Genomic DNA, 15,753 nt, shown 5'->3' on the forward strand with positions numbered 1-15,753 from the left:
CTTGTCTGTCCTGGTGTTAAGATGTTGAACACTCTCCACTGCCTCTGAAAGAAGATGAAACTGAAAATAAGATACAAAACTGGGTAATTTCAATCCAAGAGATCCTGTAAGATGGTGCTGCACAAAGCAGCATTTCTGTAATGCCTGGTGTTAAACATCTGGATAAAAATGGTGGATTTGTGTCTCCACCAGACCTCCAGGTCTCTTGGTAGCACAATAGATCTGTGCAGGGAGTTTGCTATTCTGTGTCAGGTGTCACTGTTTCCATGTTTCTTGGTTTATGACTGCATATGCAGTGTATCATCATCACCTGTGCTTGCTGTAAGCTCTGGAGCAGAGCTGCCCTTGGTATTACCTGTCCCCAACAGTCATGTTTTGCCTTTTCCTTGCCAGACTTAATGGTTGAAGCTGGTTGTACTAAATGTTGCTGGAGTGTTGGTTTCTGTTTTATTTTTCTCTTTGCATTTGTTACACTGTTTGTCCCTTCCGTGCTTACAACTGTGTCTCAGATTGGCCTCTGTACCTGGAGATTTGATACCTTAGTGAACTGGGGAAGAGTGTGAGCTGTGGTGTGCTCTCACAGCCAGCATTTGAGGAAATTCTGCTGCTTCCTCTTGTGGTAACTGGTATTTTTTTAAAAAACAAAAGCTGTCTGCATTTTTCCTACCAGGAATACCTGTGAGGTGAAAGTATGCAACGGAGATATTTTACTGAACCCTGTCCTTGTTTTTTGTGATATGTTTTTTCCCCTTTGTTGGATTTCTGCTGTTCTTGACGTTGAATCCGAAGACTGCAGTAACAGGTTGCACTTCAAACTTATCAAAGTGCTTTTAATAGAAGCTTTTATACCTCTTAACCAAATCTGCAAAAGCATCTGTAAGCTTGAACCCCCATTTCTGTAGTGGGAGCTGGACAGTTCTGGCTCATTGCTGTCTGATTTGAAAGAAGAGTGTCAGTAAAGAATTTTAAAGGGTGAAGTGTGTGCTTGTTCTCATATGGATCATACTCAATATGTTGACCCAGAAAGTCATGTTCTTGTCCCAAGATGACAGGCAAATAAAATATTTACATAAAGTTCTGTGGGAATGTCTTGTAAAGAAATACTTTGAAAAAGAAAGTTATGTTGTAGAGTGACTCTTGGTATTTGCATATTGGTGCTCTGTGACTTGCTCATAACAAAGTCCTCTGAAGATGCCTGCTGTAAGATGTTGCACATTGGTTTTGATGTTTTAGGCTTTCTGTAGCCTCCAGCCCTTCAGGTTTCTGTCTTGCTGTACTGTTAAAACCTCGGTATCTCTTGTCTAAGGCCTCTGGTGCTTTGCATTCTTGAAGATGACTCTGAAGAAACCATGATGTGATTTGCCTCATCTGCCTGCAGTGGGCTACGTGAGCTCCAAGGAGGCTAATAACCAAGGTAGTCCAGCTCTTTATAGGAACAAAATACTACAGTCTGAAATGAATCAGACTGTGTGTGTCTCCTTTCTGGTGCCTCCAGTCAAGACAAGGAGGTGGTACTTGGTGTCCCAGTGCTCTGCAGGGAGTTGGGAAGTGAAGAAAAGCTGTCTGGAGCTGTAAGACTTCTGCACCCATCACAGCCACATGGACAGGTCTGGAATAACCTTCATGGTCATGATACCTGGATCTGCCCTTCTGGGAGTACAGAGAGTGGTCCATGTGTGACTGGTAATAAGAGTAAGACAAGCAGAAATGAGGGCATTTCACGTGCAGGGGTATTTTTTGTGGCACCCAAACCAGGACTGGAAGCCATGATCTGTCTCTTCTTCCTTCCAGAGCATTGCACAATTAAAGATTTAAGTTACCCCTTGAGCACAGAGAAGCATCTGCAGTACTGGGATGCACCAGCACCCTTGTATGGGGCTGTTTTGTAAAGCTGAACTGAGATCTTTGTGTGGGAATGCAGATGTTGGTTCTGCATTCAAGGATTCAGACTGGGATCGCTTCCTTGTTCTGCAGGGCCCTTTTTTCTTACTTTATAGTTACTCCTACTGAAGGTCTGGTGTTGCTGGGTGTCCACTATGCACATACAGGTGAGTGTGGGAGTGGTGAGCTTGCTGAGAGCTTGCCAGAGAGGATTTACTCCCGAGGTAGAAAACAGCCTGTGTGGTAACAGTGAGCTCTGACCTCAGTCTGAGAAGCTTCCCCCTGCTGTGCCCCATGGCAGAGGTGTCCTTGGGACTGGGAGTTCACTGTCCAGAGTGAAAAAGATGGTTTTGGGGCCAGGTAGGAAGATCTGGAGCTGATCTCTGCAGCTGCTTATTCTGTACATCATGGAAGGGCATATTTTTTAACAAACTGATTCTTAACTGTTTTTGCTCCATTATAATGTTTTTCTTGGGGATAGGAGCACACACTATGTGAAGTTTTAAGCTGTGTGTGCTGTGGGAAGAATTGCCTCATTGATTTAAGGTCCCAGCAGTAAGTTGGGAAAGTTCTTTGCATGTTATATGGAAGAATGGAGAAAGGCAGTCCATTAATAATTGTTTTGGCTATGAGACATGAAACTGGGTAAAATTCTTTCAAGCTCCATCATCACTTAAAGACAGGTTTTAGAGTAATGGCATGGTCTCAGAATAAATTTGAAGGGCAGGATGCTGCCCTTGTATTTTCTGTCACAAAATGCCATTTGCCAAGCGAAGAGGGACCTGCTGTTCCACTGGTGATATTTCAAACTTGACAAAGCACCTGACAGTGGAGGGAAAAACACTTAGTTGTGACTGTGATTCAGTGTGAGTCCTGTATTCTGAAATGTTGTTTTGGGTGTTTGCACCACGGTCGCTCCATCTACCAAAGAATTTAAAGCTATGTATAAATAATGTCCTAGCTTGCAAAATAGTACAATAAATACAGTTTTTTTTCTTGGTATTTCTAGCTGCTGCGTGGAGCAACCAACAGTAAAAATCCATGGAGAGAAACTTCAGAAAAATCTTTTATTTTTTTTTATTGGAATCAGCATGAATGTATGATTCAATAAATATATTTTATATACATTTAACAGCAGAAACTTTACATTCCATCTTCAAACTGCTGAAATAGAACTTCTGTTTTAAAATTTTTTTTTACAAGCCAGAAAAACAGACCACTGTGGCTGTGTGGTCATGCAAATTGTCTAAGTTACAGGTTTATGTCTTCATGATGTAAAAATACTGATTTGAAGGAAGCAATTGCTTTGCACTCTGACCAGTGTAGCAAAATATCCTTGAATGGAGTGTAAGGCCATACCAATTTTGTGTATGTATAGATTTATACATATGTATACATAATAAATTCATACAGCAAATACAGGGACATCCCTTTTTAAGCTGGGTAGGGAGAAGATCTGTAAGTACTTGATGATTAAGCTGGTTTATTCATTTTCAAAAATTTTACATCTTATGTTTTAAACACAACTGCACTTTATATTTTGTATTTCTCACCTGCCTTCTTTGTTCTTGAATGCAGAGTAGCATGAAAATGAAAAAGCACCGACTTCTCTGTTCTTTTTTCAAATTGTGTAAATGAACCAGCAGAGGTACTCAGAGAGCACTTACATTGCCCAGTTCTTTTCTCCTTCTTGCATTAACTCCAGGGATTCTTACTCTGCATATTTTTCTGATTATCTCCTGTGAGATGTGGATATTTCAGCACCCACCTTGCAAAGAAGAATACACAAACAGCTGCATATGCAGCTCTTTCACTGTTTTAAAGAGGCTCATGTGAATTCAAAGGGTGATGAGTTTTGTCCTGTTAAGAGCAGCTACTCCTTTTCCCTGTGCTGAAAAGTTGATCAGATGGGGCCAGTTTAATGTCACTGCTTCTGAGATCTTGATAAGATTGGAGAAGGACAACGCTCTGACCTTGTTGCCATCCTTTCCTGTTGATGAACAACCTTGGGAAAACGTCTTTTTTGTTTAATTTTTTTTTAAGCAAGCACATGAAACCCCACATCAATAGCTCAAATCTGGATTTAGTACTTAGAAAAGAACGCTGATACAGGGGCTGTGTGTGCCCAGGGGTCTGTCCTACAGCCGAGGTTTGTTTCTGTGTTAAACCCCACATTCTGACCCTGAGGGGAGGGTGGCTGGCATGGCTCTCCCGGGGCCAGGGAGTGCTGGCAGAGGGATGGGGCACCCCGGAACATCTCCCAGTGCTGCTGCTGGAGCAGCCCAGCCTTGGGCTGCCCCTGCTGTAAACAGCATCAAGGCGCTGTTGTGTTTGGGAACAAACGAGCTTTAGTAAGCCAACTTTTGGAAACAAAGATTTTCTTCATACAAATGGCTTGCAGATGGGAGAGATACAGAAAATGGGGCAGCACAATGCCACTGTTTAATAGGCTTTTTTCAGAAGGTGTTGTGAGGTATTCCTACATACCAGATGTTGAAGGTTTGACTAGTGAAGTAAATGCTGTGGGAATTATTTATCAAAGACAGATGCAAAATGCTGTCTAGGTGCTGAACTGTTCCCACCTCTATTTATTTTGCATATTATTAATTGGAGCAGATTTCTGCTGTGTGTGTTTGTATCTCCCCTCCAAAGCAAAACCAAATGGGCAATGGTTGTCCTGAAGAGAAATATCTTAATATATTTATTTTTCTTCTAAATTTATTTACAAAACCATGTAAATGGGTGTGCGTTTATAGTTGGATGGGAGAAATTCTTGGGTCCTCCCCCCTTTTTTTCATGTCACTTAAGTGTAGGTTTCCCATTACTCCTTAGTTGTAATTTAACAAGCATGGTATGCTGTACACTGTGGTAGAAGGTGAGAGGCGACACAGTCCATAAAATGTCACTGTCCACGATGTTTTTAGCCTGCTCATGGCTGTGGGTTGATCTCGGGTGGATGGTGACAAACTGTTTGGGACAGGCTTGTGCATCTTCCGGGTTCCAAGGCTGCTTCCAGCGTGGTGTCACCAAAGCTGCAGGATGGCAAACTGCGATGGAATGCAGTGACCTTTGCATGTCAGGCCATTTTTGGGTGAAGTCCTCTGTGTGCTGCTTTGTCTTTACATCTCTCAGTCTCATAATCCACTGAAGTTTTGCTGTATCTCTCTCACACACACGAGTGTGAATGGCTTTTAGCACAGTTACCTCCTATTTCAGCTCTTTTGAAACAAACCTTTGCTGCAGCTCGGTAAGTCCATGAAAGAAGAGGTGAGCTCTGGCCATGATTAGTGCTGTCAGTATGTCAGGACCAGGCTTGGGAACCACACAAACTTCTCTTTTTGTGTAGGAATTCCATTTCACTGTAGACTTGAGACACTCCAGGCGGTGCATTTTCCAGGATCATTCATTCCACGTGCATGTGGTGAGGTAAGTCCCTCGGCCTTTGTGCCTCAGGTACCTCTGGAGCTGCCAGTGTCCCCTGAGCCCCTGCCCCAGTCACAGGGAGCACCAGGCTGGCTGTACGGTGAGAAGGAGCTCAGAGGCAGAGTTCAAGCACGACAGGTCACTCTTCCCAGCGAGGAGAAGGCTAACTGCTTACCTGCCTCTCAAATTCTCACATAACATCACTGTTTGGATCGTAACGTTGGCTTCCCAAAAGTTACAATTTGAATGCTCCCAAAGCTGACAGATCCCCAGATTAACCTGCTCTTGTGGCCTGATTTAAGGATGGATGGATCAATTATGGTTCTGAAAGATGTGTGTCTTTTAAATGCCCTGTCAAGTGGCACTGGTCAGGGCTGGAGGGCTGTGAATGGGGTGGGACATCAGTCTGGGTGTGGAGCTGCTGTTTTTACATTTCTCCACTCTGAGTAGGTTAACTTGGGGATTTGTCAGCTTGGCCCATGCAGTTTCTAAGCTTATTTTCTCTTCTGATCTAACCCTGGAATTGGAAGAATGACAGTGTTTTGGACAAAAACTTAGCAGATGTGGGAAGATTGGAAGAGAAAGGAAAGTACAGATTCGGTGTAGACAGAGCAGAGTGTTTCAAAGCCCTGGTTCAGTTGTTTCCTTGGCCTAGATACGCACAAAGCAAAGGAACTTTCTGCTCCCTTGTGCTAAGATTTTGTTGGGTCAGCCCCTAGCTGAGCATCTCTTGTACAGCTGAGCTCTACTGCTGTGACCAAGGGACTGGCCACAGCCACTTAAAATGGTAAGGACAGGATGTAACAATAGCCTAAGTCATTAGGGATTTATTTTTTTCTTTTAATTATTCTAGTTATCCTGATCAAAAGTGGGATTGGTGGATAGTTACACTCCTGCCTGTGAAGGATGCACCTGTGTCCCACACCTTGGCATGCAGCAAGGTGTGTTCCCAGCACCATTCTTATGTAACAGGGGCTACCCCCCTCCACTTCCTCTCCTTGCTGGTTTCTTGAGCCCTGCTTTTAGAGGTGATGCTGTCCATGCTGCCCCATGTTTCTTCCTCCATGGGGCAAGTCCAGCCTCCTGAATTCTCTTTCCAGCCCCTCAAGGAGTAAGCAGCAGTATTTAAAGCCCTGACTCCCAGGAAGACCACACTGGTTGCAGTGACTGCATTTCAGCAAGGAGTAAGTACTACAGGTTCCCTGCCTTGCATGATCCTTGACCTGCTCTTCCTTTGTCTTTTTGGATCCCTGCCTTCACTCTACTCTTGGCTGGGGAGCTGAACTCTTAGGGCTCTTCTGCTTTCTAACAGTGCAGCATCAGCAGAGCAGACCTGGCTGTGGTCACAACGTGGTTGTGGCACATCACAAGCTCCAGAGCTGGCCCTGCTCCTCAGGAACTCCTTGGCTCTTCACCCCAGCCCAAGTAACTGTGCTGAGGATACCTCTGGGAATGTGTGAGTGCACACCCAGGAGAGGTGGCCAAGGCACCACCCGTGGCACAACCTTCAATATTGCATAGTCTTTGTTCAGTAAAGGTCAGTGTTTTGGGATGAGGTGCCAGGCAAAAACACTGCAGCCCAGGCCCTGGTTCTGTTTCCACTGCAGGTCCTGCCCTGCTGGTGTGTGCAGGGCTCTGACAGGGCCTTGCTGCTTTAAGCACTTACCAGGCCTCCACTGTAATTGTGGCTGCAATGGTGTCATCACTGCAAAGGTTCAGGCTTGAACCTGGAGCAGTAATTTAGTGCCCAAATTCTGTGGTGTATTTCACCTCGGCCATCTGGTTCAGCTGGTTGCAGCCTAAAGCCTGATTCATGTTTTTGTCAGACAGGTAACCCAGCAGTGCTGCAGAGTCACCAAGTGCCTGGATAAGGAAGGTGTTCTCCCCCAGACCCTCTGGGGAAGGGGATTTTGGCTTGCTAACAGTCCTGGGCCCAGCTTCCCAAAGCCTTAGCAGCAAAAACTACCTGTGAGCTCTGTGTCCCTCAGACTTGGCAGCTCCAGGCAGCTTCTGCCTGCCCCTGCTTGTGCCAAACTTGCCTCATGTGCCACAGCAGTGGCACGATCACAGCCTGGCCACGTGGTTACTGATGATACCTCATGCTCCAGTTTTCTGGATAGGTGAGGAGCATGTCCTTGTTTGACTTAAGCTACTTACGCAATTCAAGTGGAAAATCTGTAAATAAAAGCTAAATTCAAGCTGTGCTGATGGCTTATTTATCATCCTCTGCCCAGGAAAACATGGATGATTTTATACTGGAAGTGCTGACATACTTGACCCTCAGTCTGGGGACAGGGTTTGTGTCCCCTCTCCTGGCTGGGAGCTGCTGCTCCCTCTGCCTTGTGCTTTTTGATGCTCTGAGTGCTGCAGGATTGTTAAACCAATACCAGCAATCCCCTGCCTTTCCCAGAGTGGCAACATCAGCTTGTGCTGAATCTGCTCCATCTGTTCCCTCTCCCTGTGCATGCTCTGGGTCAAACCATGGCTGACCCAGCTCCAGCACTGCTGGGACCCAGTCCTATCCCAGGATGGGCTTCAGCACTGTCTGTAACAAACCCAGAAGCAGGAATATCACAAACACAAGACTCCCTTATCATTCCTGCTCAGAAACCTGGCAGTGAAGTGCACAAGGGCTGCAGCTTAGGTTTGCCAGACTTGATGGTCTTATTCCAATACATCATGTAATTCCTGCTGCCTTGCACCATCCTTGTTGGCACTGTTGACCTTGGATGGCAGGAGTGATGTGGCTTGCAAACTAAACCTCTCCTAGTGCTTTTCCTTCCCCTTCTCCTTCTCAGGATCCTAATTTGACAATTTAGCCAGTAATTTCCTCTGCTGGGGGCTGAAATCATCCCTCTTCTTGTTCCCTGCCCTGTGGTTTGTGTCCTTTCCAACATTACAGCAGCAGGCAGATGATGCTGGGACAATATGATCAGGTGAGGGAGGAGCTGAAGCAGGAAAGCTGCAAAGAGAAAGGTCATTGCTCCTGGCCTTGGGGGCTCTCGGGCCAGGATTCCTCACCTGGCACAGGCTGGGCTTCCCCCTGCCAGGCTCTGGTGCCTCTAAGCTGGGCTGTGCCCTTCAGTGCTCCCGCAGCCTGGGATCACCTGAGGGCATCACCCCAGGGCTGCTCATGCCAGCAGCTCTCAGAGGTCTCAGCCCCTGCCAACACCTGCAGGCAGAGTGGGGCAGCTCAAAGTGCAACAACTCCTTCCACCCTGCCTGGTTCCAGCAGCTGGTTTGTTGTGGGGCCTGCTGCTCCACACCACTGCAGGAGACTGAGAGTGCCAGGGTCTGATTTCCTGTAAACAGCTGCTATACAGCTGGATCCATGGGAAACAGGGAGCTCTACAGGAATAACAGCCACAGACTGAATTCCCTCTCCCTGACCCTGCTTTCTTTCACAGAGCACAGTCAAGGAAGCTCTTATGGCCACCTTGGCATTCCCCAGGAGTCCTCTCCAGCACTTCCCTGGGAGCTGTCCCTGCCTGCCTCAGGAATGGTTTTAGTGCCATATTTGCCAAGACACTGATCCCAGACCCTTCAAAGTTGCAGTGCTGAGGAACTGAGCCCCACAGGAATGAAAAAAAGGGAGATAAACACAGAGAAGTGAATTAGACTCGAATGAAGTGAGAGACTCGTGCAGCTTCATTTGAGCAAGAGGCGTGGAACTGCCCTTAAGAAATAATTGTTAAGGAGGAAGAGAGAAAAGGGAATGGCAAGGCTTAAAGAACCTGAAGTAATTTAAGATGCTAAAATTAATGACTATTAGCTTCTGCTTTGGTGCTCATCCTAGCACCCTGAAGAACAATCAAGTATCTCAATTTTCTACTTAACTACTAGTACACTCTCTCCATGCAAATAATGGAAAACTGTTGATGCAGGAGCAGCACAGGATGCCCCTTCCATACACCTCCTTTTGAGAAGAAGACAGGAATGTGTGGGCTGGGGATGGACCAGATAATTCCTTTGCTGAGCTGAACTCTGTGGCATGCTGCAGCAGGGTTGGGGTTTGAGGTACTGGGGTCCACATTGTGCTGTCCACTGCTGCCAGTATCAAGGTTTTGGAGTAAGGAATAGGATGTTGAAAGAGATTGTCTGTCTTTGGCAGAGGGATATAAGAACTATGTTTTATTAAGTAATGGTAGTACAGTACAAAAATATGATTGTATACAACCTTTGAAAAATATGGCACCACTAAAAAGCCTTTTCTCCTTTCATATGTTCCTTACTTTTCATAAATATACATTGTAAATGCTTCTAACCTTTTTTTTCTACCAGCACTGGGAAATGAAGTCTTCAAATCACAGTCAAGATAAAGGGCAGCCAACAGTGTAATTTGAATTATCTTTTCTTTGCAAAATGAAAGATCTTCAGAAGAATAAGAAAATCTTCCAGAAAAGTCTGAGAAAAATAAAGCAAAAAAAGAGTTCCTGTTTGGAGGATGTGAGGTTATTCAGCCTTTGAAAGAGTTTGATGGTTTTAGAAGCAAAGTCTCCCAGGCCTGACAAGCAAAGGCTTCTAGGACAGGAGACTTAGGGCACCACCAGAGCCACGGAGGGAACGACCTGAGTGTTCCCAGGCAGCTGGTGCTTGGCCAAGGCCAAGGCTGAGCTCTGCAGTTTGCAGCAGCCCACGTGCTCACTGCTCTGTCCTGGACCCTCTTCAGCACCCCTCTGACTTCCATGGCACTGGGATCCCAGATGGATCAAGTATTAAAGTGGGAGAAACTCTTCTATCTGATCAAAACAGAATAAGCTGGGGTTTTTTACTGTGGACAATTCTATTTATGTGCAAGGAAAAAGAATTCCTGCTCACAAAGCATTACATCTCCAGCAACATCTGGAAATAATATTTGGGATAAAGCTCTCTTTTTCCAAAGAAGCCAAGTGAATTATGACCCAATTTTCTGTCTTTACTGCCAAACAACAGCTGTTTTTATTCAGAGATTTTGCTTCTGAGCCTCAGTCTTAAGGAAAGATAACAATTATGGAGTTCAATTCCATCAATATGCCTGGAAGTTACCCTGCAATATCAAACCCTGTGCATTCTTACTAATAAACATAATTGCTGGCCCCATTAAAGCAGCCTACATTAAAGATGAGATAAGTTATCAAAACGAGTTCTTTTGCAATACAGAGACTAAACACAGCCTGGTACAGATGGAGGGAAATCTCTGATTTTGAAAACTACCCAGGCCTGCCAGGGGATCATAGGACAGTCTGAAGTCGTGTCTAGGTGGTGAAAGTCTCTGGCAGGACATCCCTGGGACGGTTATCTCAGGCCTGTCACACCTTCACCAAGATTCCTGTGTTTCCTGTTGGGATGTGAGTGCTGCTCACCGTCACCCTGGGGCTGCAAAATGGCCCAAATGGAAACTGGCAGTTTAAGGAAGAGAAAATAACACTGATTATGGTGAGCATCAGATGTGCCCAGAACTTGGCAAAGCTGAACTGGAAGCCAAGACAGGCTGGTAAGAGTTTGATTCTTATTTCAGTCCCTAAACTTCCATGGGCTCCACTGGCAGCTGAAGTGCTTCTGTATGGCAAGAAACAGCATAATTCTGATGATTTTTATTCCCTACATGCCTTCCTCCAGCCTTATTCTGTGCCAAGAAGTGGCACTGGAGCTGTGGTGAAGCAGCAGCTGTGACACAACTGCATCTGCACCCAGGAGGTCCAGGATGAACACGGGATTCTCCGACGTTCAGCTGAAGCAGAATGAAGTGAGGCGGAAATGTCTTCCTCCTCCTCGCTCTGCTCCTGCCCTCGGGGTTTGGGTTTCGTGTAGGACCAAACCTCAGCTAGGTGGGAAGACGGGGCATGGGATTTGTTGACCTAGAGGCAGCTCCTTTAGGAAGGAGCCCTGCAGCCCTGCTGTGGCCTGCAGAGCCAGCCCAGGCAGCCTGGGGGGACGGACGGGGTGTGAGGCACGGCCAGATCGCCCCACTGCAAAGTGCAAGGTCCAGGCAGCCAGACAGGACATTTTTACCCAAATGACAGCAATCTGAGGTCGTTCACCTGCATGAGGAAGGAGCTGTGGTATGTGGGTTGCCAAGCCTCTGCTGTGCTGCCAGGGAAGGAAGGAAATTCCCTGGATTTGCCTTTCATCTCAGACAAGGACACGCTGTTTGAAGCAATCGCAAACCGCAGCTGGCACAGCCAGCCCTGGCACACGCAGGGAGAGTTCAATAATTCAGCAAAAAAGCCCAGAGCCAGCAGCAGACTTGGGCTCTAGCCAAGGCTCGGGATGTTGCCCCAGCATCAAATAACGCCTCTGCTTGAGATCTCCCTGCCTGGGAAAGCACCGTCTGCCAGGGGAAGGAGAAACCCTCAGCCCACAGGTTTTCTGCTGCTCCAGTGGAGGGAAAGGGCTGATGTGATGGTTCAGTCTCCCACTCCATTATCTTGTGACCTGTCCCTGTCTCAGCAGTACAAAGGGACTCAGAAAACTGGGTGGTCTTTGCCAAAACGTTTGCCCTAGTCCACACAGTGACTACTGTGGTTTTAATCTTTTTTTCTCCCTTTCTTCCTCTTGCTATTTTTGTCCTTCGTTTCTTTCTCTCCTTTTTTTTTTTTTTTTTTTTTTTTTTCCTTTTTTTTTCCCTCTTAAACTAAAGTGTTTTTAGTGCTGGTGAAAGGTGCTGGATGGCAGCCTTGGAGATGGATGTCCCTCTACCCAGCCCCAGCAAGCCATGGTGTTTTCTCTGCTATTTCTCCTCCTGGCATCATCCCTGTGCAGGTCCCAGGCTCCCTTGTCCTCTCACCTGCTGCTTTCTGTGCTGGTTGGGACACCCATGCCTGAGCATGGCTTCAACCTCCCATCCCAGGCTTGGGTGCTGCTGGCCTGGGCCAGGCTGGAGCTGGCAGTGCCTCAGGGCACTTTGCTGGGAGCTGTTCCAGCCTCTGCAGGAGGGAGCTGTCCGTCCCCACAGCCCAGCCCAGCTCTGCTCCCATCCTGAGCAGGAGAGGGAGGAGAGTGGATGCACCCCGTGGGTGCCACTTTTCTCTCTGCCTTTTCGGTGCCTGACCCAGACCTGACCCCAAGTGCTTCAGTGCAGACTGTGATTGTCTCTTCCTTGGTGCTCTTTCACCTCTCTCCCTAAAGTGCAAACGAACACAACGGAGTCACCCTGGGTGCTGCAGCCAGCTCACACCCAGGGGCCCAGAGGGACAAGTGGGACACCAAGCCCTTAGCTTGCCCACAGGCCCCAAGCCAGGCTTCAAGTAACACCCTAGAGGTGCTTGGCACATTCCTCCCCACCCCAAACACCGATGCCAACCTGTGCTACCTCTTGGGCAAAGAGAAAGCCCTTTGCTCACCCCTTCCCACCTCCCTCCCCCTGTCCCCATCCCCACCAAGCTGTGCCAGCCTCCCCCATCTCTCTGCAGGGCAGCAGAGAGGGGTAAAGCAGCCTGCTCCATCTTCCCATCTGTGTTCAAGGTAAATGCAGCACCAAAATAGATACAAAAATATAATTTTGGGTCTATTGACCCAGCTTCACTATTAATATAAGTGCTATGAAATGTCAGAAAATAAAAGCTGCTCTCTCTATACACACCTGCCCCCCACCCCCCTCACTGACAGTATTGCCACACGCCCGGTCCTGTCAAAACAAGGCATCAAAATGCCTGTTTTCTCTATATTTTAAATACAATTGCTTCCATCCCCCACTGTAAACAAACATGGCAGAAAGGGGTTTGGAAAAAAAAACCAAATAAACAAACAAAAAAACTATTTAAAAATTTCTTCATAATTTCTATGTTCTGAATAATATTTCTGCCTCCTGGGACTTGAATCTGCCAGGTTATTTAAAAGGACAGAAGGTACCTGTGATTTCTGATGAAGGCCCTGATGTCCTTCTTGGGTTTCCTTTGGATGCTCTCTGGTGGGGATGAGAGAGATAATGTATTTGCTTTCCTCTATGCAAAAGTCACAAAGTGTTTGATCGGCAAACCCGTGACTAAAAAAAGTAAATATATAAAATAAACAGCAATCCACAGTCTCTTTCTTAAGTTTCCCCATCTATCCTGTTTTCAAAGTGCAAAACCTATAGAAGCACAGAATGATTTTCTTGAGGTGTTTTTCCCCTTTTGTTAGGGTTTTTTCCCCCCACGTGCTTGACTGGAATGGCCTTTCTATAGCAAAAGTCAGATAAAGCGTAATTGCAGTAGTTTCTGCACATGGAATCATGAATCATTCCAGTGACTCGAGAATCTAAGCTGTTAATAGGCTAAAAAAAGTTGGGGTTTTTTTGTTGGTCTTTTTTTTTCTTTTGTTTTCTTTTTGCATTATAATTAAGCATGAATATATATTACTATATTACACTGCTTGGATTGCTGGAGCAATCCACATCTTCCTATGCTGTAAAACTAACTCCCACCCTGTGCTCCCCAGATCAAGAGCTTCTTTTCTCCTCCCTGTGCCAGACACCCTCAGTCCACATGATTAAAAGTCCCTCCCAGCCCCTTCCCCATTTTTTTCTTTTTTTTTTTTTTTTTTTTTTAGTAGATATTGCCGCATTCTTAAATTCATGCATTGCTGCATTGCTATTGCACATATATAAAGGATTGCTCGCTCCCTCCCGCCTGCTCCCCTCCCCTCACTGGTTGTGCACATCCTCTCTGCGGACTATCTTGTAGATGATCCAGTAGAAAATGTTGAAGATGAGGAAGGCCATGGGGAAGCCGATGCGGGAGATCTTGTCGATCTTTTTGGCTCTCTGGATGAAGAGCTTCCTCATCTCCTCGGGGGAGCGCGACGGCGGCGGCACGGGGTTGGCCGTGTTGTTGTTGTTGGCTCCCTTGACAGAGATGCCGTCCTTGGCCTGCAGGCACGCTGGCCCCATCCCGTAGGCAGTGAAGTTGAACCTGCCTTCACCAGCTTCGTCCTCCTGGAACAGATTGAGCATGGGACTCTACTTAAAATGAGATATAGCCAGTGCACCCTCGCTATAAGGCTCTCCGCTGACAGCGTCCTGCTCTGCATGGGGGAGATGCTCCCGCCGTGCCCCGGCACCCCTGGGCAACCCCCTGCTCTTGGGAGACCAGCCTTATAGAGGGGTGCCAGCTGTGTGATGCACAGATGCAAATCAGGGGATCCAGGCACCCCGTGGACAACAGGACTGACTTCCACCCCGCTGAGGTCTTTGACATATTGAAGGGTTTGTGGCACTGCTTTCATTTTTCCAATTGCATCCCCTGTTTTGCTTCTGCCTCTCCCTATTCCCCCCCCACCCCCCTCCTATCAGCACCTTCTTTGCTTTGCCTGTGCAGTTTCAGCTTGCCCAGAAGGAGTGGGCTCCATGTAACTCACGTAGCCAGAGCTGCAGCTGCTTCCTACAGAGTTACATGGATGTGCAGGAGCCAGGAGCTGTCCAGGACAAGAGCTCTGCAGGCAGCGTGCAACCAGCCCTCACTCCCTGCCCACGGCACCCCACAGCCATCCCCAGGAGCCAACTTCTAGGTGAGGAACTGAAGTGTCCTTCTGTGGGTCAAAGGTAAGACATGGCTGCTTGTGGTAATGCCAATTATTGAGAAAAAAATATAATTTGCGTTCTAAAGCCTAACGGTGTTACTGTTTGATTTTTTTTTCTTGAAAGCTTTGCTGGAATGCCAGAATGATTTAGCCCTATTTTATTGAACACAGGGATGTAATGACAGGGAAAACTAAGTTTGGCCCGAGTAATTCAAGCAGTGATTTACAGAGGCAGAGTCAGAATCCAAAGTCTCTTGACTTCAGGTCACCAGGACTAATTGTAGAGCAGTGGCACTAATTAATCATTAACAGAAGCTGATCCATGCTGTGTCCCCCACCACTGACCTAGCAGCCCCCTCCCTTGTAGCTGCCTGTCCACTGTGCCCTGCTGCCCCCTCCCCTGTCCTTTGAGGAGTGTCTTTTCTGGATGGCCTCTGCATCCCATGGGCAGCTGCATGGGATGAGGAGCAGGACACAGAGCAAAACAAAACTACCCGGATAAAATCAAGATCTGGCTTTCTGCAATACTCAGAGCTTATGGACCTCCTTGTCATATCTGTAATTAGGGCCTCTGCTCTTTTCTCATTGCACAAACAAACCCTGGCCCATGTCTGGCTTAACCTAAACCACTCGATCCTTAATTTACTGAATTTTTTAATCTTCATTGCTGAGGAGCCACTGGCTGTGACTTTGTTTTGGCCACTGTGGCTTTGTTTTGGTGAGTGGTGTACCAGGGTTAGAGAAGACAATAGTGCCTTTTTCAAGGTGCTATGTCAAAGGAGAAAGGCAAAGATCACCAGCCACACCAGGAAGTGTTTCCAAATACATTCCATGTGGGTCTGATGATGGTGTCACGTTAACCAGACTGGTCCATACCACTGCAACATCTCACTTTTTTTTAGCCTGGTGTGTCATGCCTAAACCAGTCAGAGCTACCGAGACAAGTCAGGACGTCAGGACAGAGGAATTAGT

The 15,753-nt window shown here is 46.8% G+C and overlaps 1 protein-coding gene across 2 annotated transcripts in view; it reads right to left on the minus strand.

Moving 5' to 3' along the window:
- Positions 1–9,577: 9,577 nt before the first annotated feature.
- GLRA1 (glycine receptor alpha 1) overlaps positions 9,578–15,753 on the minus strand; it is a 40,781-nt gene continuing 34,605 nt past the window's right edge. The window contains exon 9 of one of the 2 annotated variants that reach the window (XM_030284286.4): positions 9,578–14,197. In XM_030284286.4, the coding sequence (XP_030140146.1) occupies positions 13,907–14,197 (291 nt within the window). In that variant the 3' untranslated portion in view covers positions 9,578–13,906. Of the gene's footprint in view, positions 14,222–15,753 lie in introns of both variants that reach the window. The other variant, XM_030284285.4, reaches the window with a different exon arrangement.

Source organism: Taeniopygia guttata, chromosome 13 (assembly GCF_048771995.1).
Source record: "Taeniopygia guttata chromosome 13, bTaeGut7.mat, whole genome shotgun sequence".
Taxonomy (NCBI): domain Eukaryota; kingdom Metazoa; phylum Chordata; class Aves; order Passeriformes; family Estrildidae; genus Taeniopygia; species Taeniopygia guttata.